The sequence below is a fragment of the Barbus barbus genome (genome assembly GCF_936440315.1).
Source record: "Barbus barbus genome assembly, chromosome: 3".
NCBI lineage: Eukaryota > Metazoa > Chordata > Actinopteri > Cypriniformes > Cyprinidae > Barbus > Barbus barbus.
Genome location: NC_136731.1, coordinates 36,082,628 through 36,110,617, shown reverse-complemented (window position 1 = coordinate 36,110,617; position 27,990 = coordinate 36,082,628). Strand labels below are relative to the sequence as shown.

The window sequence follows — 27,990 nt, the reverse complement described above, 5'->3', positions numbered from 1 at the left end:
CTGCCCTTCTACTACATTTGATCTCCACTATATAAATCAAGAAATTAAAAACATGCTTATCATAGAAGAGGGGAGAGGTGTATTCAAGTCATTGTATGTATGCATTTAATTTCATTGTACATATTTTTTCAGCCCCTGAAAACTGTAACTGAACAGATAATCAAAGCAGCAGTATTAACTAATGTTTAATTCAAATTATAATGAATTACAGAAGCAGCTAAAAGTTTGATGTATCTGACTTCTGTAACTGTCACAATCAGAAAAGCAGACTCACAGAACTTGTGTTTATTGTTAAAAAAATACAGTATAAAAAGTAATTTTAGTGCTGAGGAAGAGTATATTCACAGAAGAGTGAGAAAGTGCAAGTCAGTCATAATACAAGTCACATGTACAGTCATTTCAATGAGAAAGTGAAATAACATTTTAAAGCAGTTTAGTGTCCTGGTTGACAAATGTTGATGAAAAAAAAAAAGTAACAGTATCCAGCATGTGGTCATTTTAAAATGTGCGTCAAAGTGATCTTATCCGTGGATTTTGAAGACGGAGGTGTTCAAAAACTCCATATGGAATGCAGTCATTCCACATCCTAATGAGGGAGAAGGAAAAGAAATGTGCATATCAGGAAAAATGGTCGAGTTATGTAATGGTACTAAATGCATGAACAATAATGGACTTTTCTTAGTGACTGTGGTCAGATTGTAGAGATAAACTTCTTCCTGTCCACCCGACTGTGTTGGCAAACTGTAGCAAGATCTCTTATTTTCGGTTTAAACTAGCTCAAATTTTGTGCTCATTCTTGAGATCTTAGTATCTTTTACCTAATTACAAGAAAATATTATCCAAGTAAAAGCTAATGTGCTGGCATATCAGACCACTACATTACATGTCCAAAAGGATGGTAGATGCGGGAAAAAAAAATGGAGACTCACTCCAGGGATTTCATTCCTCTGCAGTTTTTCAGAGCAGCACTGAGCTTTGTAGCTCCAATGTCTGTGAACTTGTTGAACTTAACACTGAAAGTAAAAAAAGAGAAATGCATAGATATAATATAATATAATATAACATAATATGATATAATATAATTCTCTCTCTTTTTTTAACAAGCATTAGAAGAGAATAGAAGAGCAAATGTATGTAAAAATGACTAAGATGCTTCATTTTTTTAAAAATTATTTAAATCTTTTAAAGAAGATTTAACATGATTTGAATAGATTCTTACTCCAGGTCCTGCAGGAAATTCATGTCTGGTAATACCAAGGCCAGATGTTCAGCTCCAATGTCAGCAATTGCATTTCCATAAAGGCTAGAAGTGAGGAACGTGGAACAATTTTGACAAAACAGTGAGGTCTTATGAACACTTCCAAAATTCACATTTTACTTAGTGGTGGTAAATATATTTCCAAGGGTGTCTGTACCTGAGGCTCTGTAGAGAAGGGACTGATGCCAAAGCTTTAGCCAGTTTCTCTACTCCTGCATCTCCAATGAGGTTTTGAGACAGACTGTATGGTGGGAACATTGGACGGTTCATTTGTGACACAGTTGTTCCTTTACAAGTTGTATTTACTTTGTAAACATAGTTTTCCAGAGACTATTAAAACCCTGTGTGTGATATTTAAGGGCATAGAGGTTTCAAAACTTACTTTAGCAATTTCAGACATTCCAAAAAATGTAAAACGCCAGCTAGCTTCTCAGCTCCAGAGTCTCCTATTTGGTTTTTCTCAAGGCTAAAAGACAAACAAAGAATCAAGAACGTTTTTAAATCTTAAAACTCTAAAGGATTTTTTTTTTTCCAATCCAATCATAGTCGTGAAACCATATGATATCCACCAGTTAATACTCACTCCAGATGTTGGAGAGACTGCAGAGAAGGCAGGACCTCTACGAGTTTAGGGAAAAGTTCAGGACCGTTCTGGACTCCAAGTCTGCAATGCACAACACCAGAACTTAGTATAAAAACACGGAATATATACAAGGACGCAGAGAAAATGGAAACAGGAAGCTTACTCAAATTCCAGTCTCTGAAGATGCCGAAGGGCTGGCACACCTTCATCCAGTGCAGACACAAATTCACTGAAAGTACAATCATACTCCTTATCAACAGCATCATTTTATGCTACAGTTTGAAGTGAAGAGCATGAATGGGAATGTCATTGGTCAGTTATAAATAGTCATCAGAATTCCTATCAAACACAAATTTGATGCTGTACCTCATTGGTAGCTTCTTCTCTCTGTGAATTTGGACAAGGACAGGCAGGCTCTCTATGTGATAACCTTCGGTTGCCTTGAATGGGTGCAATGTGAATTTCTCAATGGCACTTTTCAGGTTCAGTTCATCATTGCTTTGGTGCAAGTCCTCCCATAAGCCAATGGTGTCTGCTGTATGTGCCCTATTGGGAAAACAAATAATAATATAGTAAATAAACATCATGACATATAAATGAAAACCTTGTGAAAATTCTGTAAGTTCCAAAATTTCTTGCTACCAAGAAACTCAAAAGCAGAAAAGTTTTCCATGCAATTAAAATTACTTTCAAAATGGTTTGCTAAAAGGACACAAATGGTCACAAAAGTGGTAAATACAACTTGTACCCAATCTTCCAAAATCATCATTATTCATTTGTCATTACTCACTGACAGTCTTGACATCCTCCTTAGCTTTAATTTCAATGTTAATGAAAAAATAAAGTGAACTAGCGATTAGTCTTCCTGTTTTATAAATTGGAAAAAAATTACTCAAAATAATGATTCATTCATCAATGTATAATTCATGAAATAATCATTATTTTGAGTCATTTGATCTGGCTTGTTAAGTGAATCAGCCTTTTGTGTCAAATCTTTCAAATGAATCATTTGTTCAGTGAATAACTATTTAAGTTTTGACGTGATAATCACACAATAGTCTAATTTCACTGTGATTTTATGATGGCTTTACATCTTTTTTGAAGCTCAAACGCTTCAGTTTCCCTTCACTTTGATTGCATGGGAATTAAGTATTAAAATATCCAATTTTGTATTTTTACAGAAATAAGTCATTCAGGTTATGAACTCGATGTTAGGGTTATTAAATGATGATAGAATTTCCATTTCTAGGTAAACTAGAATGCATTTTGACAACTTCTCACCAGAATTCTTTGATACATTTGAGTCCCACAAGCTCTTTCAGGCCACTGATGGGAATGCATGTATCTTGCAGGTTAATGGAGAAGGTCCGCTTCAGCGTGCTGGCAAATCGAAGGAGATGGCATATAACGTACACGTCCGATTGGCAAAGCTGTGTCCCATAGAATGACAGATTGTCAGGCAGTTTCTTCAACAGCAGTTTGGCAAATTTGTCGCTGCTGGTCTCGTAAACACAATGAAACAGTTCTAGTAACCTGACAGGAACCAAATCATTAGGCTTCATGCTCTCCAGATGGGTTTCGACAGCCTTTCTTTTGGCTTTTATGTTGACACTGCTGTCCAGGATGCTGACTCCATCGGGAACCTTCTGGAAGACCAAGCCCGTGATAAACCTCTGCAGCACATCTTGCGACTCTCCCTGAACCTTTCGTTTCTTCTGATGGACTACGCTGTTTGCCACCACCATTTTTTCGTTCACCTGTTTAGACTGTACCAGGTGCACAGCGCTCAGGAGGATCTGAGTGAAAAGGTCTGCAAAGTGGTTTTCCTGACCCTCAGATGTTTTGTAGGATGTAAGTATGCCACTTTTAAGAGCGCAGTCCAGCAGCTCTGTAGAACTGGCAAGATTTACATGCATATCATGATTCTTGAATCCCTCCCATGCCATTTTGCACAATTGTGGGATGTCCAGCTGTTTTCTGTTTTTACACATTGTGCTGTTTTCAAGGCTAGCTAGTTGTAGATGCTTTGAGATTGCTCTTTGGTACAAATCCGTGAGGGTTGAGGGCAAATCATTGCAGCTTTCTTGGTGCTCAAGCAGGAAGCAAGTAGTCCAACAAAGCAGCGGGTTGGAGCATAAACTGAATATGTATCTCTCATTCTTAATCTGTTGTAGTGCACTTTCTTGGAGGGAAGCGTCTCCGAAATATTTTGACGTATACAACTCAATGTCCTCAGGAGAGAAGCCACAAAGCTCCAAAAGGCTGTCCATTTTTCGCAGCACCTGATTTAAAACGTCTTTAGGCCTCGTAGCGATGAGAAGCATGCAGCCCGAGAGGATTTCCTTTTGGAACAAACCGGAAAATAGCTGTTTGACTGTGTATTTAGTGTTTGTGTGTGATTTAGCAGGGGACTGGAGAAGCCCCTCAAAGTCTTTAATGTGATCAAAGCTGTCGAAGATAATAAGAACTTCATCAGGGCAGGACAGAATGTGTTTGAACACAGAGTCTGAGTCTTCGCAGCGAGGAGACATAGACAAATCAAACAGTAAGCCTTTCAAGCTGTAGTTTGATTGTGTGAAGTCTAAAATTTTACAGTTCAACAAAAAAACAAACTGAAATTGAGGCAGGCTCCCACTCGCCCAGTCCAAGCATAAACGCTGAATGAATGTGGTTTTCCCCGCTCCGGCTTTTCCAAGGAGAGCGACAGACTGTTTTGGTTTGGAATCACTGTTATGAAACAACTGGCTTCTCTCCAGCTTTGCTTTCTTTCGCTGTGATTCACTAAGGACAACCAATTCTTTCTCCAGACACTTGTTTGCATTCTTGCCAGATTTGATAAGTAGTTTTCTCTGGATCAGATGTGTGTCCACGTAGTGTGACTCCATTTCCATTCCCCCATGCATTGAGCAGCAGACATCTCTCACGACGGATTTTATGTGATGTATGTAGTCCTTAACACATTCTGTAAAACATACATTTATCATGTTTCACATAGTCTAATAAAGTAATTTAAGCTTTACACAATGTTTAAATTGGTTTCTTACCTGGTGCTTCTGGGTGGATCTTCTTTCCGGTTTTTGGAGATGTGGAATCATAGATTTTTTGTAGGTCTGTAATTTGCATAACAAACAAGCAGTCATTCTGTGACTATTAATTCCTGTTCACAATTGTTAGTATATGCACAGAACTACTATACAGATTTAATGTAACACTTGAATTTAATTGTGAATTGCTACCCGTGTACCACCAACCCCTTTACCGGTTACTTTTAGATTAAACCTACGCTCCCTTTCTCCCTCCCATCTTTCCTCTGTAGTATCCTCCTCTCTTCCCTCACCTACCCATTTCTCATCTCTGGATGTGAATGCAGCTACTGCCACTTTATGCTTTACTTTAACCTCTTGTCTAGACAACATTTGTCCTCTCTCCTCAAGGCCAGCATGGGCTGCCCTTTCTAACCCCTGGTTATCCGATGTTCTTTGTGAGCATAGGACCAAACTCAGGGCAGCAAATCAGAAAATGGCACAAATCAAAAGATCCGTCAGATCCGTCTCCAGCCATCCTAAAATGTCCTCTAGACCAATCCCCTTACACCTTCTCCAAGCAATCTCCTTTCATAGCTAAACACTCGAAACTAAGTGGTTTTCAACCAGGCATCATTGTTTCTTTCACAGAACAACAAACTGGACGCTAACCAGTCAGGTTTCAGGAGTGGCCATTCAACTGAGACTGTGCTACTCTCAGTCACTGAAGCCTTGCGAATTGCAAAACCTGATTCCAACTCATCAGTCCTCATTCTGCTGGATCTATCTGCTGCTTTTGACACTGTCAATCATCAGATCCTCCTGTCCACCCTCTCATCATTGGGCATCACTGGGATTCCACTTTGCTGGTTTAGGTCTTTCGAGGTGGCCTGGGGAGGGGAGGTATCCAGAGCACATCAACTGGTCACTGGGGTTCCTCAGGGATCAGTTATTGGACCCCTCCTCTTGTCCACATACACTACATCTCTGTGTAGGATATCAGAGACTGAATCAGACAAATTTAAGATGCGATCAGACCATTGAAACATGAGGAGCTGGAATTCCCAAGGAAACAGGACAATGTCATAAATTAGATTCTGGCACCACTAGTCTGAAGCAAGCAAACTAACCAACTCTTTCACAGAACAGCTTACAACCTTGAGACAAAAGAACACTTATTGATAATTCCAATTCAGTAAGGAGACAAATTTGGGGCAAATAATCAAGACTGATTGTCAAAGAGATGGTCATCACGTGTTCCACGATTGAATTCACCAGCTTCCTTAGACTGACTTCTCCCCACACATAGAAGACAAAGAACCCGACTGAAATTCCTTGGTTCACAAAGACTGTCTGCTTCCATATGCACCTAAAATCATCTTAAACGACTTTCAATTTCAATTTTTAATGAGACTAATCATTTCTATGCATAACTGCATATTATGTATGTAACCCACACATTTGACTATCCTTGTTTTAATCACTCAATGTGTATGTCTTGCTTTTAATAAGTATCGAATAGCTTAAGCCTTAAAGGGTAATATTCATGTTTGGTATGTATGAGTTTGAAAATTCATGCTTTAAATGTTTCTTCCAATCAATTCTTTGTCAAATGCATCATAGTCTTGTTATAGAAATCATGTTCAAAAGTATACTTTGCAAGAGCCTGTAAAGTTCGGACCTCTGACTGAACAGATAACATGTTGATTTATTAGTGGGGTGGAGAAACAAAGCAATACCTCAAGCAAGGACAGCCTATCTAATTGGTCAAGACACCAGAGGGGATGTGTCCAGAAGCCGAGTTTAAAAACTCAGGACATCATCAAACTCTCTCTTAGTCACCCTTCGCTCTTCTTCTTAAAAATGCTCTTACAACCTCTTGGTCACCCTTCTCCTTTTCTTCTCTTTTGCCACCGCGTTTTGACGCTGCTCTTTGAGCGTGCTCTGGCCCACGTGCCAGCTGCTACCATAATGAGAAGAAAACCTAGTCTCATTACATCCTTTTATTCTTTTACTTTAGTTTCTTTTCTTTCCGTGGAGTTTCGTGTTCTAATGTAAGTTTGCTGCAAAGTCCAGCTCCGACTGCACTCGCTTCAAACTTCAACCAGACCAACTCTGCATCCTCAGCCAACGCCCAAGATGTCACTTCACGGCTACTGAACTCTCAACCAATCAGCCACTTCGGGGAACCCCCCTATCTGCAACAACGACGACGACAAAAGGGATTCCCTTAGCAAAGCAAGCAAGTAACACCTCCAGGTTCTAACTGAATCAGGTGCAGTTAATATAAATTTTAGCCTCATTGAGAAACTCAAAGTGAGGGTTAAATAAGTGATTGATGGTTGTTCAGGTCTATGCAATTGAACATATTGCTGTAAACTTGGGATTTCACATTTTCGTTCTCAAACTCATCCTTTCCTTACTTTCCCTCTTTCTGCAACGTGTGAATGTGTGAATGCTTGTGTTAGATTAGTTTATGTCTTAGGCTTATATAAATAAAATCTTACTTATATTGAAAAGAGAAGTATCTTGTGTTTTGTGCTCACAAGTTAATCAATAAAGCTCAACTTGACTTGACTTAATGTCTTAATCTGCCGATCTTGTTACTGTGCTATTTAATGGTGTTTTCACTATATTTTGGATTTTAATATCCAGTGCAGAGGTTGTTATACGGCTCGTTCAGTGAATCACCGTAACAGTGATTCTGTTCAAATCTCTATAATATCATAAACGATTCCCTTTTGAGCTAAATTAAACTACTTCTTTAAATTACATATTAATAGTACGTTTTTATTACGTTACATCTGGGTCCCCTCATACAGGCACATGGCTTCTCCTACACGCTGATGACACACAGCTCTATCGCTCTTTTCAACCAGAAGATCCAACGGTAGCTGCACACATCTCAGGCTGCCTGGCAGGCATCTCTGCATGGATGAAAGAACAACACCTACAGCTCAACCTGGCAAAGACTGAGCTTCTTGTCTTGCCTGCCACTCCGACTCCACAGCATGATTTCACCATCCAGCTAGGTTCTTCTACAATTATCCCATCAACTTCGGTCAGAAATCTTGGTGTAATCTTTGATGACCAGCTGACCTTCAAAGACCACATTGCAAAGACTGTTCGATCTTGCAGGTTTGCATTACACAACATCAGAAAGATCAGGCCCTTTCTAACAGAGCATGCTGGACAACTTCTTGTCCAGGCCCTTGTCATTTCTATGCTGCACTACTGTAATGCTCTTCTGGCTGAACTTCCATCAAGCACAATTAAACCTCTACAAATGATTCAGAATGCAGTTGAGTGTATCAATAAAAGCAATCTTTGGCACAATTCCGGGTTTCTTTACACGGACATACGATCCACACGGAAATGAAACATGTTTTGCACTGCGTTTTCTGTCACTGTACTGTTTAGTTTTTTTCTGTTTCTCTTTCACGTGTGAGGCAAGCTGGTGAGGTGTGAGCGGCCTGCCTGCAGGTGGCAAGCAAAGACCCGAGACGTTAAGTTTGGTTAACATGGCTCTCCCATGCAAAAGTTCTGTTGGTGTGCACTGTGTTGTGGCATGAGGCGTTGCACGGTATGCCTGCAGAAATTCTGTGGTGAACTCCTTCCACCCTCTTCCTTCCAGTAAAGCAGTTTGTAAACTATCCTTTAAGCTGCGATTGAAACGTTCGACTTCCCCATTTGCTCTTGGGTAATACACAGATGATGTCCTGTGTATGATTCCTCTGTTTTGCAAGAACAGTTTGAAGTCGTGCAAAGTGAACTGTACTCCATTATCAGAAATCAGCTCTTTCGGGTTTCCTTCCCTGCTAAACACTGTAGAAAGGAACCGTGTCACGGCATGGGTGGTAGGATGTGAGACAAATGCTATCTCAGGCCACTTACTGTAATAGTCCACCAGAGTGATCACAAAACGATAATCAGCAGGTGCTGCGCCAAAAGGTCCCATGATGTCTATGGCCACTTTCTCCCAGGCGTCAGTAGGGTAAGGAACAGGTTGGAGTGGTGTGGTATGTATGACAGCCGATTTGTCATGTAACTGACAAGTGACACAAGCTTTGACAGCTGCTTCTACTTGTTTGTCGATGCCAGGCCACCAATAGAGCTCTCTCAGCCTCCTTTTTGTCCTCACAATGCCCTCATGTGTATCATGTGCGAGTGCGATGAACTTCGGCTGGATACATTCTGGAACCAGTAGGCGTGTGGTTCCGCACACCACGCAACCATCCTGGAGTGAAAGTTCATGCCGCACTTGAAAATACGGCTTTAACGCATTATCCAGTGTCTTTGCACACTTTGGCCATTTTGAAGCGAGCAGTCTGCGTAGCTCAGCTTGGATAGGACAGGAATCACATGCCTCTTTGAACTGGTTATTGCCGTAAGCGTAGAAGTGAGAGCTACGACTTCCAAATCATGTTCCAGACTAGGTTCAGTACTAGGGAGTGGTAACCGAGATAAACAGTCCGCAGTCACGTTCTCATGCCCCGGCTTGTACTGAATATCATAGGTAAAAGCCATCAGCCTAGCTGACCATCTTGCTATGCGCATACCTGCTCTGCCTTGACCCTTAGATGACAAAAGGGTGGTCAGCGGGCTGTGATCTGTCCGCAGTGTGAAGTGTCGTCCCCACAAGTATGTCCTCCATCGCTCTGTGGCCCAAACACATGCTAGTGCCTCTTTTTCTACTGTGGAGTACTTCTGTTTTGCTGCGGTAAGAGTGCGTGAGGCAAAAGCCACTGTTCTCTCCATGTTGTCTGCATGTATCTGGGTAAGAACACCTCCTATTCCGTAGTCTGAGGCATCTGTGGTGACTATAGTAGGTAGTTCTGGATTGAAAAGCGCAAGGGCAGCACTATTCACAATTAGTCCTTTAACTGTCTCAAAGCTCTCCTGAGCCTCAGGTGACCAAACAAATGGAGTAGAGCCTCGTAAAAGCACACGCAATGGCTCCACCACTGTAGCGTAATTTGGTATGAATTTAGAATACCATGATGTGAGACCCAGAAATGAACGAAGGCTAACCTCATCAAAAGGAGGTGGTGCATCGGACACTGCAGAGATATGAGAAGCATCAGGCTGTAATCCCTTCTCAGACCCAGGAATGACAGTTCTGCTTTTCTGAAGTGGCACTTTGTCATGTTCAATTTGAGGCCTGCTTCATTGATTCGCTGCAGCACAGCTTGCAGATTTTCGTCATGTTCCTTGAGCGTTGCTCCTGCGACCATGATGTCATCCAAGTAACAATGAGCTCCAGACTGACCTTTAAGGATTTCAGACATCATCCTCTGGAAGCAGCTTGGGGCTGAGGCCAGTCCATATGGAACCCTTTTGAAACGAAATAATCCATCATGCGTAATAAATGCAGTAAGGCTTCGACTGTCCTTATGCAACGTTACCTGGTGATATGCACTTTGGAGGTCTAATGTGGAAAACACTGTCGCTCCACACAGGTTCGCAAACATCTCCTCCATATGTGGAAGAGGAAAACTGTCCACTACCACTGCCTTATTAGGCTCACGCAAGTCGACACAGAGCCGAATCCCCCCATCTTTTTTTCTAGTGACAACTATTGGGGAGACCCACTCAGATGCATCCACAGGCTCAATTACATCCTGTTGTACAAGCTTCTGTAATTCCTTGGACACCTCATTGCGAATTGAGAAAGGTAACCGCCTCAGTTTCTGCTGCACCGGCTGACTGCCAGGCCGAATGTGCTAAATGTGCTAAAATGTGTGATATGCTCACTATTTTTCTAACTCCATAAAAAAAAAAAAACATGCAGATGCAAGCGTGAGAGGAAAAACTGCTTGACACCAGAATATAGAGCATCATAATAATCAAGCCATGTTGAAATGAAGGCATAAATGACTGTACAGTATTGGGGGTAACGCATTACAAGTAACGCAAGTTACGTAATAATATTACTTTTTTCAAGTAACTAGTAAAGTAACTGACAGTGTGCGGTGTGAACATGCTGTTACTGTAGTTCTAGACTAAATGTGAATGTGCATTAATTCATCCCACTCGCAAAAAACATTTAGTATTCATCAAAATGAATTAAAACAGTGAAATGCAAACTCAGATGATGAATATGATGCACACCTGCAATAATTAAATATGTTAAATAACACAAATGTATCTAATCCCATTTTATTAACCAATGTCTTTGCTGCTGGCCTTTGATGATCCAGTTCAACCATACTAATAAGCAAAAATGACTTTAGATAAACTAACAATTGTGCTTCATTTTTTTTATTGCTGAAGAGTGTTGAACCTTCTTCTCCTGCATTCTACTGTACAGATGTGAATTTACTTTTCCTTCAGCCTGAGGTTTATTCATTACACTTTTTGGTGTGAAAGAGCTTTTACATTTGCTATAATTAGAACTTCTTGTATTAAAAACAATCAAGCCCTGCTCATATTTAAAAAGTAACGCAAAAGTAACGCATTACTTTCCAAAAAAGTAGCTAAGTAACGTAATTAGTTACTTTTTTAGGGAGTAACACAATATTGTAATGCATTACTTTCAAAAGTAACTTTCCCCAACACTGTGACTGTATCTAGATCAGTAAAAGATAAGAAAGTTTAAAGTTTACACAAACTGGCTCTATACAGAGTTTATTTGCTTGTTGAATTTTAACTCTGAATCAAGAAGGACATCCAAGTTCTTTACATGGGTGCGGATATTTGCTTGAAGTGGTCCTAAACTAGAGGTCAGACTATCTAACAAATGAGGGGAGCCAAAAAACAAAAACAAATTGATTTCAGTCTTATTTTCATTTAACTGAGAAAAAGTATCATCCTCCCAACTTTTGATGCCATTTACACAAGCTAGCAAATCAGATAAGGGCTTTGACATTGGTTTTATCAGCATGTATAATTGGGTGTGATCTGCATAAAGTGGAGAGGGAGCATAAGGCAAATAAAATCGATAAACAATGAATGAGGGGGTATAACTGATTTAAAATGGCCTTTTCCAATACTTTTGATAAAAATGGCAATTATGAAATAGGTCTATAGTTGTTAAGGTCAGATGGATCCAGATTTGCTTTTTAAAGCATCAGATGAACCACCACGTGTTTAAAACGAGATGGAATACAACTAGTTTGTAGAGAACTACTGATAACAGAAACAATATTAGGTTCAGAGTCAGACACTTCCTTACATAGCTGAAATAATATCAAGAGAGCGAGTGGTAGATCTTAAACTGGAGACAATATCCAGCAACTCAATGCAAGATAGGATAAAAATGTGAAAATTTAGCTGGACTCAAAGGTAAATACCAGACCTTCTGAGGTGGATTACAACTATTTTTTTTTTATGAAGAAGCTGCAAAATACATTTAAAGAAACATAATAAGTTACACTACTCAGTTTAAATAGTCCATAGTACAATCTGTGCCATTCAGTGTGACCACTGTGCTGTTATAGCTGATGTGAAAGTATTCAAAGCAAAAATAATTAGTCTTGCACATGTGTAATCCTTTATAAGGATGATATCAAATTATATTTCAATGTTTTTGTATTGTTCGCTCCCAAAACTTTTGCATTTCCTCAGATAAACTTTTGTGTTCCCTCGTAAAAGCACTGAAATATAGTTATTTTCACTATTCCATCTAATGTCTCTTGTGCTGCCAAATAATACTTTAAAGTGCCCCAATTATGGATTTTTGACAATTACCTTTCATGCAGTGTGTAACACAGCTCTAAGTGAATGAAAACATCCTGCAAAGTTTTAAATCTGAAAATGCACTGTGTATAAATGTTGAGGTCAACATGAAACATTAGCATATTGCCTGCCCACTTGTTGGTTTTTGGCATTGGTCTGAATGAAAATGCTAATTCATTCTTTGCCACTAGGTGCAGCTTTTGGAGCAGTAAAAATAGAGGTTTCCCTGATAACGCTGTACACAAAGCAGCACTGTGCTCACAAACGCTGCTTTTTTAGGCATTACAGGCATGATGAATGGAAATGAGACCAATCACCGCAGATTAGCATCACGCAAAGGAGGGGTTTGGAAAAGTGAATCATTGAGCGAATCTTTAGGAGTCGTTGAGCAAGTAAGGTAAAAATAACTGCATATTATAAGACAATGAAAGTGTTTTTTGACTTTGCATGCATGTCAACCTGTTGTTGGGGACTCCCAAAACCAAATATGAACCTTTCATTACCCATAATAGGGGCACTTTAACAATGGAGGCACTGAAAATAAAAAAATGCGTTTTTGAACAGATTCTATAGTTTGTAGACCTTGTATCTTTAACAGATATATACACTTGGTTAAAACCTACCACAGACACGTATTTGCTGTCATCAAACCCTGAGCTCACCTTTTGTAGGGGAGAGTGTGGCTACTGTTGGCGAACCCTGGCATGCGCTGTCTGAGGATGAGCCAACAGGAATAGAACCAGTGAGTTCTGGTGGGGCAACTGTGCCAATGGCTGGAAGACGAAGATTTCAGTTAACACACACCACAATTTTGTTAACCCTAAAAGCATAATTATTTATGAGACCATCTTTTTTAACTTACCAGGTGAAAGAGGAATTATCTGAGTGCCTGGACTCACACACTGGGGCGAGACTGCAGATATTGAATATGAAATTAGAGATACATTAAAAAGAGCATGCAGGCACATGCAGCTGTTTAATGATACTTTTACAGTTGACTCACCAATCACGTACGTAGACCCTGTTGGAACCATAGTGCCAATTAGAGGTGTCGAATAAGGGCCGATGGTCTGGATGATTTGTAGTGGTGAACCTCCTGAGATATTCAAAGACTCATAGTCAAAAGTCAAGTCAAGGCATAGTTCCTTGAAATGCAAATACAGTACGGAAACAGCTACTCACCACTAGGAGGCAGAAGAGAAGGGGTGAAGGGTATACGTAATACATGCTGGAATTGGTTTGAGCCCAGATGGAAACTACTCTCAGGGGTAATGGTGGGCGTCCTTCCGTTTGAGGGACTTTCAGGGTACTTAGTTGCTGCAATACATTAGGCTTTCGGTTTGAAATGTTTCATCTTATTTGTGGTATTGAGATATATGCTTCCTTCCTTTCTTAAATAAATAGTTCTAACAAAAGTTTTTTTTTTAGAAACAAGTTACTTAAAAACTAAAAAAATTAAAAATTGTATTGTTTAAAACTATTTTTTGGGAGTCAAATAATCCACCACGGTACTTCTGGTTCTCTGCAGTAAACCACTTACAATGATTGTGTCATTGTTACATTGTGATGTTTGAATTACCTTTTTTGTTGCGTTTTCTGCGGGGTCTGTCTGCAACAACTATCGACAGACAGAAAACACAACTCTTATTTACTGAATTCAATGCAGATTTTTTATTAGAGAACATCTAAGAGAAAATAACATTACCTTTTGGTTTTTTTTTTGGCACTTCATCTGGGAAAGTAGCATTTTCTGGTGTTAGCGTGGAGGTTGTGTCTATGTCACCTGTTGTTTACAAAGCAGACATGAAAGACTTGCTATATATAATTCCCTTTACTCAAATCTAAAAAACTAATTGTGATATGCAAATGCATTATTAAAACAGTCACTGGTTCCCATTCACCTTCAAAAATGTTAATGTCATATGCGATTCAAGGACTGATTCTATTCAAATTTAATATTATTAATATGGTTGTATATTATTTTAGAGTCTTACCTGAAAAGCTATCAAGGAAGGAGGGATCTGCCAAGACACAAGGAAGTTATTATAGACTTCATGTCATTAACACACTGTTATGCAATAAATAGGGAAATCGGTGAAACTGACCGAAATCATCTTCAAAAGACTCAAGTGACTCGAGATATTTTAAGATGACATTATCTGTGGAAAAACAATAACAAAAGGTAAATCTTTCATTTGAAAACTGAAATTGTTAACCATGTTATAACAAGTAGACAACTGTCCATCTATTACTCACCGGGTAAGAGTTCAGACATTGGGTCTGGACCAATATCTTGCGATTCAGCATCTGTTGTAACATAGTGCAACGTTACATTACATTATTTTGACATTAATGTGCCACAGGGAAAACTAATAGTGTTGTTAGTAACTGCTTATATCGTGGACGCGCAAGATGCTGTGGAGCGCGCGCTCCTTGCTGAGAGAAAATAAAACAACGCAAAGAGAAAAGCCCGTTTCTGATATAGAAACAATTATCTGACTATTCAAATTATAATGTTCTTTTGGACATTTTACATAAATGCCTAGTTTTATGCACCATCAAAGTAAAATAAGTTTGGTTATGACGCAAAACGCATTACAAATATACAATTGTTTAATAAATTAAAATATATTTACACATTACCTGCTTTACAGAGATATTCCATGTTTACTGAAGAATTATTAATCCATTGCATTAAAGTTGTGAAGAAAAAAAACTTTTATAGGGCAATGAGCGCTCGACGTGTCCTCAGATTACACGGGCTCGGCATTGTCTGGCAAACACCAACACTGGTTACACCTCACTGCTTACTTTTACTTTCAGTATGTGAAGGGACTTGGTTTGGCGTTACAAAAACCAAACTCTGCCAGCCTCGTTCATTTAGCAAATCTGTTCTCTCACGAAGAACATGCATTCTGCATCGTCATAATTTTTTCTGAGATGATGGAGATAATGAACTCACACATAGGCTGCACACATATATATATATATATATATATATATTTTTATTATTATTATTATTTTTTTTTTATTTGTGTCTGTTCCAGCTCTAGTTTTATTTAAATGCTGGCGGCTAATATAAAGTATTTTAAATTTTAAAGATTCATGTTTTTTACAGTAAATTATTGTAAAGAAAAATATTTTAAGAAATGTTAATGTTTACTGAATTGCCATGTGATTAAGTCATTATGTGATCTTTCATTTTACCAAGAATTAATGTCAGTAGCTTACATTTTACAGTAACAAATAGATCTGCCACAACAGGTTGATAGACTGATATAGTATATAATCTAAAAGGAACTCTAAAATATAGATTTTTTTTTTTTTAAAGAAGTTGACAAAAGAAAAAAAAAAGAAAGAAGAATTAAAGTTGACCCTCATTGTGTTTTTTTTTGGGTGCTTGCCACTTCTATGCGGAAATGCACTACCCAGGAGTGCCAGGTATTTTCCATTATCTATTGTGCCCTTTTTTCTTTTTTTTTTACAGATTGGTCTTATATAATACACACATTTATGCTTTCATAATGTTAATTATTATGACTTTCCAAAACCAGCCAGCCAGAAAAAGAAAAAAAAACCCCTCTGCAAATCCTAAAATAATACATTCCCAGCTCCAAAAAAAAAAAAAAAATCTGATGCCATCCTCCTCCTAAAATGAAACAAAAATGTTGTGCACGTATCAGACTGGTATGACAAGTACTTTGTTTACGGAGTTTTGTGTTAACCTTGCCCATACCATAAACTCATGGCAACTGGCTTGGCATGCTGGTGACATCACATTTAACCTCATTTACCACACAATCTCTTAAAGTCAAGTCAATCATTTGTTATACCAAGGAAGGGCATATACCATTAGAAGTTTTAGTGGCACCTTTTGGGTTTGGCCCTGACATTGTTCAGTGTCCTCTTGCTTTTTGATCAGCAATCCCCACAGAAGAAAAACAAAACCTTCAGAGACTATTCCACACAGCGTGCTTAGAAACCACCTCTAGTGTCTGTAAGAGATCTAATTACAGGTGCATCCTGTACTGACTAGTGGTTTGTGAGCTGCAACACATAGCAATATTAAGCACATAAAGTAAATGTGGACAGTATTTACATGTATTCAACAGTTTCACTGCTGGCCTAGTATGCTGCAGTGTTGTTTTAAATGTTATTTACACCCTCTTGTTGCACTGCTATTGTAGTGATGTCATTCTCTGTGCAGAGGGTTAAAAGGAATCGTTTACCTAAAATTGAAGCGAAAAGCTGCCTGTCCTTAATATGCAAATCAATCAATGTTTTTAACTAACAAACATTTCTATAGGCTAAAATGAGATTCCTCTATCCATAACTGCCTCTCCAGTGAAAAAGCCATCTCATCTGAATCAGTAGAAAAATATGCACAGATTAAGCACAGTTTACAAGTGATAAAAGTTCAAAAAAGCCCTAAACAAATATGAAGGAGGATTTTGATGTGAGAGGACAAAAGGAGGAACCTTTCACTGGAGGAAGTGTTATGTGCTCTGGACTGGTATTTTGGCCAAAAGCAATGGTTTAAAGTTGAACGCCTTAATGAATCTGTTTTTTACAAACACAAAGCTTTTCATTTCATAGGAAGTTCACTGATAGACTCAAGTCACATGGACTACTTGTGGATCATTGTGATGCTTTTACCAGTTATTTGAACTCTCGTTCTGACGGCACCCATTCACTGCAGAAGATCTATGGATGAGCAATTGATGAATTGCTAGATAACTCCAAATCTGTTACGATGAAGAGGCAAACCCATCTACATCTCGGATGGCCTAAGAATGAGGACATTTTAGCAAAATTTTGAGCTATTTATTTAACTGAATTAGTATTCGTAGAAAAAGATCAAGCATTTTTCTCCTCAAGTTCTCAGAACTGTAAGACATTTGATGCATTTTATCTAGTCTTCACATTGGCAGAACTCGCACTGAAGTAGGGAATCTGTGCTGAGACTGGGGTAAGATGCGTCACCCCGTAGTCAAATAAACTATTGTGCACTGTTTCTGTGGGCAGTGTTCTGACAAACAGGGCCCATCATGTACAACTGTCTGTGAGAATGAACATCGTGAATAATGTGCAGCTCTCCGTGACTGAGAAATGCGCATGAGAAAGTGATCTGCATTTTAAGTAAATTTTAAATGGCAGACGATGAGCACATTTACACTTCATAATATAATACAAATTAAAAATACATATTATACACATTGTATATATAAAAAAAAAAAAAAAAGCACTGGTAATTTTCTGCCAGGATATTGACATTATGCATTAAATTTATAGACATTTATGCATTTAGCAGACGCTTTACTTACATTGCATTCAAGTTACAGTTTTACATTTTATCAGCTCTTGCTTTCCCTGGGAATCGAGCCCATGACCTTGGCGTTGCTAGCGCCATGCTCTACTATTTGAGCTACAGGAAAGCCTGTACTGTGTTTCCATTAATGCTAAAACACAACAAAATTTAAAATACAGGAAAAAACACCTGTAAAAAATCAAAACAGAAAATTCCTTAATATTAATATAGTACATTGTGTATATAGTACTATTTTTTAAGTTATATTTTGGGCTTTTTTAATGCCTGTGCGCAGTTGCGCTGTATGACGGCGCACTAAACACGAGGCTATTGGCACTGACCATTGTGCTTTATTGTTATGGATTTTTTTTTTTTGGAGTGAATGATGGCAAAATTATAATTTATAAAGCCATTTTTGCCTTAATATTGGCCATTAATTACTAAATTGAGCTTTTGCCAAAAATGCCAGCTGTGGGGCAAACTGTGTCAAACACTTCAGGATGAGTTGTGAATAATATGCAGTATTGTTTTTAATACAAACAACTAATTTATGCTCATATTGTTGTTTGAAAAGCTAAATGTTGATGCATTTCTCAATAACGCAGAATTGTCCTACATTACCACTTAACCGCATTTTTATTATTGTTTATTCACTTTATGGCCAACTTATAAAAGCGATGCTCTAATTTTATTTGATACTTAACATATAAACATAATCAAATAGAATTAATCTCTTTCCTCCTTGCCAAAAATTAAGTTTCCAAAAGTGGCTTTTTGCAGCGATGCCATGGAAGAACTATTTTTGGTTCAGCAAAGATCCTTTCAGTGAACAGTTCTTCATTAAACTAAGTGTTAAGAACATTTGAACAAATCGAAAGAAACTTTTTCAACTGTAAATAAAATTTTGTGGAATGAGAAGCTTCAACAGATTGACAGAACAATAAATGCCATTTCAAATCTTTATTTAGAACAAGTTAGGGTAACACATTATACATACACAGTGAGTAGACAAAGAATGTGTAAATATTAGTGCTGTCAAACGAATAATCGCATGCAAAATATACGTTTTTGTTCACATAATACATATGTACTGTGTATATTTACTATGTACATATAAATACAAACACATGCATGTATATATTTAAGAAAAATGTCATGTTTATATAATAAATACATGTATATAAATATATACATGTAAATATTTTCAAAATATATACCGCATGTATGTGTCTTTATAAATACATAATAAATATAAACAGTACACACACATTATATATTGAGTAAACAAAAACTTTTATTTTGGATGCGATTAATCGTTTGACAGCACGTGTAAATACAAATATTTAACTCACCAGAAGGAACCAAATCTTCCTCTTTGGAGAGTGCCAAATCCAAGATGCCTTGGCTGATGTCCCAGTTTTGCCAGACAGGCAAAGAGAGTCTTCTGGCCAGATCTTCTCCATCATTACAAAAGACTTCACATAAAGGCTGCTCTCCAATTTCCCCATCCTTGTAGAGAGACTGGTAATACTGGGTAGAGAAGACGTTGGCCTTGTGCAGCTCTCTGAGAAGCTCGTGCAGTAGGATAGGGCTGACCTGTAAAGCTTTCTTCACCTGAAACAGTACCTCCTCGAATGGAACCATGACTGGACAGCAGCCGCGAGAAAAGCTCATTTTAATACTTCATTTCCTCCTCCTCACACCAAAGCCAATTATCTGCGCTTTTGTTCCTGGATAAAAACAATCCCCTCCGCAGATTCCACTTGTTTGTTTAATACTACACTGGGTTTAAGGATAACCAGTTTTATCCAGGTCAGATGAGGACAGTTTCACATGTACTTTTTCCTGAAGAAAACTAATGTCGCTAATGTGCTGTGCATGGACAAATCAGGAGACCACATCTCCATCTCACTTCTCCTTTGTTACTAGGAATTAATATGGAAGAGATTATATATATATATATATATATATACACATGTCATTAACAGAGCCCAATCCCTACCACTAGTATACTACCACAAATTAAATGCGTCCATATACTGAACACAATGTATTCTACTCTTCTAAAATGAAATGTTGCATTTAATTAATAAATGTCAATTATTTTGTCCAAAATGGCAGCTGTGAGGAAAAGTGTGGCCTATGCTTTGAGGTGAGCCTCTGTGCCAGTGGCTCGTCTAATAGTGAAAATAAGTTTTGCAGCCAAATCAACAATGTGGTACTGTTTCGGTTTCAAGGTAGCAGCCTTTGCTTTTGGGTAAAGCTCAAAAACATTTGATCCTGTATAAAGACCCCTGAATACCTCACAATGACTCACAATAAAACATTGCACTGGCTGACAACGCCTTCATAAACCGAAAGTGGAAATCCCCTGAAATTTAGATTAGTATTTATGGTAGCAATCTGAATATTTTAGGAAGAATAATATAAATACTCTGAAGTATATCAGAAAGGAGGAAGCATTCATTGGTTTGACATACAATATAACAAGGAACAATACAAAAATGTTCAAGTGTATATGTGTGGATGTGTACTAAAACAAACATTTTTACTTACATTATTGATCAAATAACATAAAAAAATTCAAAGATTTAGTACAGACCGGATTTAGAAATGATCTTAAGAGATTTAGTAGCAAAATTAAACATTATAGCCATTACATCTCATTGATGGGAAAAGCCACTTCATAGCACACATCACCTTTTCTGATAATAATCATTCTTATTACAATTTCTCCTGGCCTGCTGAAACATGCCCATCGTCATTATAGTAATAATTATATTTTGGTTTCACTTTCATCATTTACAATGTACAAATTTGGATTCTTGAATTGGATTGATCTCTACTTCTAATGTATAACATGAATTCATTTTTGGACATATTGTAGCAAACTATTTTTCAAATCTCAAAAATTATATATATTTTCACAATCTGTGATTTGAAGGGAACCCAAGAATTCAGACTATATTTCCATTTGCCCTGTAAATGAGTTTATAAAGGTGAGCAAGTGTGTTGAGCAGAAAGCACAATTCATCATGACCTTTCTTTTGTGACTGACTAATCACATGACACTGCTGTCTGAACTTTGTCTCATCCCAGCTGGCTGGACAAAGATTTGATGTATACTTCTGCATCAGCAAGGATCATCTGGTGTAGAATGGGAAGAACAGTAATCTTTGATTTCTGTGAAAAGAAAAAAAATATATTTTTGTTATTGTCAGCACAAATGAAGGCCACACTCCATTCTGTGTAACAACATTGAGTTAAAATAACAAGATATCCGGATTCTAACGAATACTCACTTCTGTAATCTGCTTCTAAATTAAAAAAAGGGTGGGTGGGGGGATTCTCACAAGCTACACATTCTTTCCTTGAGATTAGATTTTGAACATAGTATTTTGTCTATATTTCAACAATTTTTCTCTTATATTATGAGATATACATTTAGTGGCTTGGTTGAAGGATGTTTTAAATATGTCTGTGAAGAAATCTGCAAGTACTACAGCACAGTTACTATTAGCACCTGGTCACCCCGCAAAAAGGCAAAATGTACAAAATCTGGCCACACTGATTATTATTAAAATTTAACCTAGCATGGAAAGTGATATTTAATAATTTTACATCATTACAAAAATAAACTGCTCCTTTTTCCCAACATTTTTTATGTTGTTGCATTTAAGTACAAAATCGAACAAATATTCAACAAATATTCTTATAGAAAAAAACAGGTCAGATGAGGGTTTTAAAACCGTTATGAAATATTATGAAATTCCAAGGTTGACAACAAACATTTTGACAATCATTTTTCTGAAAATCACAAATACATCAATTGTTAGATTTAATTTAAAAAGCCACATAAGAATACATTTTTTAATTCATTTTTATTTATTTACTTGTTTTATTATTATTATTATTATTATTATTAGCATTCTCTTTAAGTTCTGAACTACAGTTCTTACAGTTGTGCAAAATCTTAGGGAACTCCAATCATTGTTTTAACCACAATAACTCAGATCAATTCTTTTTTTTCTGTGTTATCATGATTTTTACATCAAAAACATAATTTAGAAGTAATAGGTTATTTTCTGGCCTGTTTTGACCCCCTCATCAGAACGCACTGTTTGAATAGGCGAGGCGGATTGTAGACTCGGAAGTAAACGTCCACTGTTATGATACACAGTTGTGTATGTTTGACAGCCTACATCCTTCACAGATGGGTGCTGCTGTGTTTTAGGTTAAAAACGCATAAATAACTCAATACACATCAAGCGATCTGTAAGAAGAGACAAAGCAATAGTGATCATGTAATGAAAACATTGTTGGATCCAATATAGTCAGCACAGCATTGTCTTTTCTTTCTGAAAATAATGCGTCAAATTGTGCTTTGTTTGTAAATGAATCCGTGGTAAAATTAAGTGAACAAAAGACCAAGTTCTTACTGATACAGTCTGGTACTTCATTAAAAATAAAGTTCATCAAATGAAATTTATCGTTAGGTTTTTGCGCAGACCTGCGTTTTTCTCTCTTATCATTTACCTACTACATGTGTGAATCGGTGGGTGGGGCTAAACAGAAAGCGATGTAGAAGCAGGTGTTGATCATCTTCTGTGGAGGCGGTGTTTAGCCACACTATTATTTATTATAACATCATAGAGTAGAACATTCAATAAGCTGTCATAAGCTGTTTTTAGACTAACGAGACAGCTTTGAGTTCTAAAACTTACAGGATATATATATATATATATATATATATATATATATATATATATATATATATATATATACACAGTTGGGCAAAAAAGTATTTAGTCAGCCACCAATTGTGCAAGTTCTCCCACTTAAAAAGATGAGAGAGGCCTGTAATTTTCATCATAGGTACACTTCAACTATGAGAGACAGAATGGGGTGAAAGAATCCAGGAAATCACATGGTCTGATTTTTAAAGAATTTATTTGCAAATTATGGTGGAAAATAAGTATTTGGTCAATAACAAAAGTTCATCTCAATACTTTGTTATATACCCTTTGTTGGCAATGACAGAGGTCAAACGTTTTCTGTAAGTCTTCACAAGGTTTTCACACACTGTTGCTGGTATTTTGGCCCATTCCTCCATGCAGATCTCCTCTAGAGCAGTGATGTTTTGGGGCTGTCGCTGGACAACACGGACTTTCAACTCCCTCCAAAGATTTTCTATGGGGTTGAGATCTGGAGACTGGCTAGGCCACTCCAGGACCTTGAAATGCTTCTTACGAAGCCACTCCTTCGTTGCCCGGGCGGTGTGTTGGGATCATTGTCATGCTGAAAGACCCAGCCACGTTTCATCTTCAATGCCCTTGCTGATGGAAGGAGGTTTTCACTCAAAATCTCACGATACATGGCCCCATTCATTCTTTCCTTTACACGGATCAGTCGTCCTGGTCCCTTTTTCAGAAAAACAGGCCCAAAGCATGGTGTTTCCACCCCCATGCTTCACAGTAGCTATGGTGTTCTTTGGATGCAACTCAGCATTCTTTCTCCTCCAAACACGTCGAGTTGAGTTTTTACCAAAAAGTTATATTTTGGTTTCATCTGACCATATGACATGCTCCCAATCCTCTTCTGGATCCTCCAAATGCTCTCTAACAAACTTCAGACGGGCCCGGACATGTACTGGCTTAAGCAGGGGGACACGTCTGGCACTGCAGGATTTGAGTCCCTGGCGGCGTAGTGTGTCACTGATGGTAGCCTTTGTTACTTTGGTCCCAGCTCTCTGCAGGTCATTCACTAGGTCCCCCCCGTGTGGTTCTGGGATTTTTGCTCTCCGTTCTTGTGATCATTTTGACCCCACGGGGTGAGATCTTGCGTGGAGCCCCAGATCGAGGGAGATTATCAATGGTCTTGTACGTCTTCCATTTTCTAATAATTGCTCCCACAGTTGATTTCTTCAAACCAAGCTGCTTGCCTTTTGCAGATTCAGTCTTCCCAGCCTGGTGCAGGTCTACAATTGTGTTTCTGGTGTCCTTCGACAGCTCTTTGGTCTTGGCCATAGCGGACTTTGGAACGTGACTGTTTGAGGTTGTGGACAGGTGTCTTTTATACTGATAACGAGTTCAAACAGGTGCCATTAATACAGGTAACGAGTGGAGGACAGAGGAGCCTCTTAAAGAAGAAGTTACAGGTCTGTGAGAGCCACAAATCTTGCTTGTTTGTAGGTAACCAAATACTTATATTTCCGAGGAATTTACCAATTAATTCATTAAAAATCTTACAATGTGATTTCCTGGATTCTTTCCCCCCCATTCTGTCTCTCATAGTTGAAGTGTACCTATGATGAAAATTACAGGCCTCTCTCATCTTTTAAAGTGGGAGAACTTGCACAATTGGTGGCTGATTAAATACTTTTTTGCCCAACTGTGTGTGTATATATATATATATATATATATATATATATATATATATATATATATATATATATATATATATATATATATATATACACACACACATATATATATATATACACACACATATATATATATATATATATATATATATATTAGGGCCGGGACTTTAACGCGTTAATTTAGATTAATTAATTACACAAAAATAACGCGTTAATTTTTTTTTAACGCATTTTAATCGCACTTATTTTTGCACCGCGGAACGTTTCTCACTGGATGAGTTTCGGCGGACCGATTATACTGGAGCACCAACTAGCGTCAAGAACGCAAAGAACGGACTTGCGTTCTCGTGGAGACCGGTCTTGCCAAGCTTCCTTGGAAGAACGAACTCGGAAGGACGCGAGAACACAGAACGCACACTTATGAGAACTGAGATGTACTGCGTTCTTGCTTAACTTACCGCATAGTCTCAGCATAAGAAACGGCCAATGAACAATAAATATTACAAAATGTCATAACTTATTAAAACATTTCATGCTATTAGCCTATAGATATTACTTTCATATAATTGTATTGTTTTATTTTACAGCGTTATATGTTTTACTGTTAAGATTCATTTTAATATGCCAATAAAAATGCAGACTTTCTCCGGGTCTTATAACTTTATTAAAATTAACCAAAACAAAACGATAAATGTTTACTTTCAACTTGAAGAGCCGTTAAGTATTTGTGAGAGCGACTTTAAAGCTTACAGGCTTCCGTACACCGGCCACCCACAGCGTTTTCTGGGATTTCTAACGGCTCGATTCTCTCAAGTCTGCACTCGATGCATCCTCAGTTTCAAGAACATATCCGGGCACTTTCATGCATCCTCTGTACTTGCGTTCTTGAGAACTGGAACTGAACTTCGACGGTTAATGATGACGTAGAACGAGAACACAAGGACGCAAGATCGCTGAAGAACGCATATTGAGAAACAGCCAAAAACAAACCACAGTGAACATGGACAAAGGAGCTGATGAGACCGCTTTGGTTGGCCCTGTGGATGGGAAATTTAAAAATCCATATAAAAAAAACTTACTTCTCACTGTTCTCAGGTCAAATATTTATATGCGATTAAAATGCGATTAATTTCGATTAATTAATTACAAAGCCTCTAATTAATTAGATTAATTTTTTTAATCAAGTCCCGGCCCTAATATATATATATATATATATATATATATATATATATATATATATATATATATAGAGAGAGAGAGAGAGAGAGAGAGAGAGAGAGAGAGTGAAATGTTGATTTCTCAGTTCCTGACCCCTTTAAGAAGCTATATTTATGAATTGAGTTTCTACCACATGTAGATGTCATTAAACAAGCAAGTACACCTAGTTGCAGATCAGTATATATGAATAAAGCCCGGAACACACCAAGCCGACGCCAACAAAGTAGTGGTGACGAAAGCAGACTGCGGGATCTGCTCACGTTGGCAGCGTCTGGGTCCAGTTACCCTGACTAAGTCCCGCGGCCAAGTAGCACGTCCGTTCTGCGCCTTTCTCGTGCACTGGTTTGCCAGCTGAACAGCCAATCAGAATGATCAGATGGCCCGACTGACCGACGAGCTCCGACGCAGATTCAACATGTCGAATCGGCCGAAAAAAAGCAGACGAGGACCAACTTTGGCCAATGGTGCAGAATACACTGAGAAAACTCTGTCGGCTGACGAAAAAAAACTGCCCGACGGCCGACCGACCGCTTGGTGTGTTCCAGGCTTAAAGAGAAATATACCAAGTGTAATGTCTTTAAGGAACAAAAAAATGGGAAAGACAGAATCTGTATACAGAAGTTCTCAGAAAGCTATTTTGGGTAGTCTTGGCACTCAAATCAGGATTAAATATCATGTGCCCAGTAAGTTTTTTGATTCACTGAAAACCTTTAAAAACTGGTTCTTCATAAAAGGAATGGGGAAATCAATGAACTTAATCAAATTGTAAATACACTCACCTAAAGGATTATTAGGAACACCATACTAATACTGTGTTTGACCCCCTTTCGCCTTCAGAACTGCCTTAATTCTACGTGGCATTGATTCAACAAGGTGCTGAAAGCATTCTTTAGAAATGTTGGCCCATATTGATAGGATAGCATCTTGCAGTTGATGGAGATTTGTGGGATGCACATCCAGGGCACGAAGCTCCCGTTCCACAACATCCCAAAGATGCTCTATTGGGTTGAGATCTGGTGACTGTGGGGGCCATTTTAGTACAGTGAACTCATTGTCATGTTCAAGAAACCAATTTGAAATGATTCGAGCTTTGTGACATGGTGCATTATCCTGCTGGAAGTAGCCATCAGAGGATGGGTACATGGTGGACATGGTCAGAAACAATGCTCAGGTAGGCCGTGGCATTTAAACGATGCCCAATTGGCACTAAGGGGCCTAAAGTGTGCCAAGAAAACATCCCCCACACCATTACACCACCACCACCAGCCTGCACTGTGGTAACAAGGCACGATGGATCCATGTTCTCATTCTGTTTACGCCAAATTCTGACTCTACCATCTGAATGTCTCAACAGAAATCGAGACTCATCAGACCAGGCAACATTTTTCCAGTCTTCAACCGTCCAATTTTGGTGAGCTCGTGCAAATTGTAGCCTCTTTTTCCTATTTGTAGTGAGATGAGTGGTAGCCGGTGGGGTCTTCTGCTGTTGTAGCCCATCCGCCTCAAGGTTGTGCGTGTTGTGGCTTCACAAATGCTTTGCTGCATACCTCGGTTGTAACGAGTGGTTATTTCAGTCAAAGTTGCTCTTCTATCAGCTTGAATCAGTCGGCCCATTCTCCTCTAACCTCTAGCATCAACAAGGCATTTTCGCCCACAGGACTGCCGCATACTGGATGTTTTTCCCTTTTCACACCATTCTTTGTAAACCCTAGAAATGGTTGTGCGTGAAAATCCCAGTAACTGAGCAGATTGTGAAATACTCAGACCGGCCCGTCTGGCACCAACAACCATCCCTAAATGCATTGAAGCAACTGCCATGTGATTGGTTGATTAGATAATTGCATTAATGAGAAATTGAACAGGTGTTCCTAATAATCCTTTAGGTGAGTGTATATTTAATGTCTTTACATTTGCTGTCTGTGCAGTTGTTTTCCTTAAGTGTCAGTGTCCTTTATTTAGTGTACATTGTCTTCTTGCCTCTGGCAAAGCTAGGCATTCTTGGTTTGTCAATACCAGTACTTAAGACTGTTAGGTAAGACTAAAGCAGCATTACCAGAATGGTTAGTTATGGCAGTTTATCAGCTTATGTGTGAGGCAGGTCTGTTTTAGAGATGCTTGCTGGGGTTTGGATGACTTACTCAATATTCTGATAGGCCACTGCAGCAGGAGAGTCTGGAACTTCAATCAGAAAAGACCTTCCCTCGTCACAGCTTTTCCCTTGAAAAGCAAAATACGGAAGTGTATTTAGAGAACTAGAAACTGCTGGCTGCTGACTTTCCTTCAGACACTTTATAAGAACCACCATAGGGAGTTTTTTGATACTTGATTCACTGACTACATGCTGTAAATATAAAAACAAGGAAACACTCTCTCAAAATAAAGAAATGGATTCCACCGCAGTGCTATGATGTGAATTGTTAAACTTCCTCATGTCCTGACCACTTAATGCGGAACAAATGTAGAATGATATTTTGCTCTTGCTTTTAATCTGGTTTAAAATATTTGCTTCCTTGTGAATGGTAAAAGATTAAAGATCTTTGT

At 38.2% G+C, this 27,990-nt stretch overlaps 2 protein-coding genes across 8 annotated transcripts in view; both read right to left on the bottom strand.

Annotated features, from left to right (window-relative positions):
- Positions 1-84: 84 nt before the first annotated feature.
- On the bottom strand, positions 85-19,775 carry ciita (class II, major histocompatibility complex, transactivator). Of its 2 annotated transcripts, none has more exons than XM_079384411.1 (20): positions 19,202-19,775; positions 14,798-14,848; positions 14,647-14,700; positions 14,536-14,562; positions 14,247-14,324; positions 14,121-14,159; positions 13,724-13,858; positions 13,545-13,637; positions 13,404-13,454; positions 13,204-13,314; positions 4,886-4,951; positions 3,123-4,803; positions 2,208-2,387; positions 2,005-2,070; positions 1,842-1,922; positions 1,641-1,724; positions 1,416-1,499; positions 1,220-1,303; positions 930-1,013; positions 85-586 (listed from the first exon to the last, which is right to left on the bottom strand). In XM_079384411.1, exons 1-20 carry the CDS (start codon positions 19,521-19,523, stop codon positions 511-513), a joined length of 3,447 nt encoding a protein of 1,148 aa, XP_079240537.1. In that variant the 5' UTR covers positions 19,524-19,775; the 3' UTR covers positions 85-510. The 2 variants fall into 2 exon arrangements, with proteins under 2 accessions (XP_079240537.1, XP_079240538.1); XM_079384412.1 differs by lacking the exon at positions 19,202-19,775 and adding an exon at positions 15,185-15,431.
- Positions 19,776-20,222: 447 nt separating this feature from the next.
- The window catches only part of LOC306849387 (cytosolic Fe-S cluster assembly factor nubp1-like), a 29,283-nt gene continuing 21,515 nt past the window's right edge, over positions 20,223-27,990 (bottom strand). For 4 of the 6 annotated variants that reach the window (XM_079384351.1, XM_079384352.1, XM_079384355.1 and 1 more), the window contains 2 exons: positions 27,588-27,666; positions 20,292-21,032 (listed from right to left, as the gene is read on the bottom strand). The gene's annotated coding sequence lies outside the window, so the exon portion shown is untranslated. Of the gene's footprint in view, positions 21,033-27,587; positions 27,667-27,990 lie in introns of all 6 variants that reach the window. The other 2 variants (XM_079384353.1, XM_079384354.1) reach the window with 2 other exon arrangements.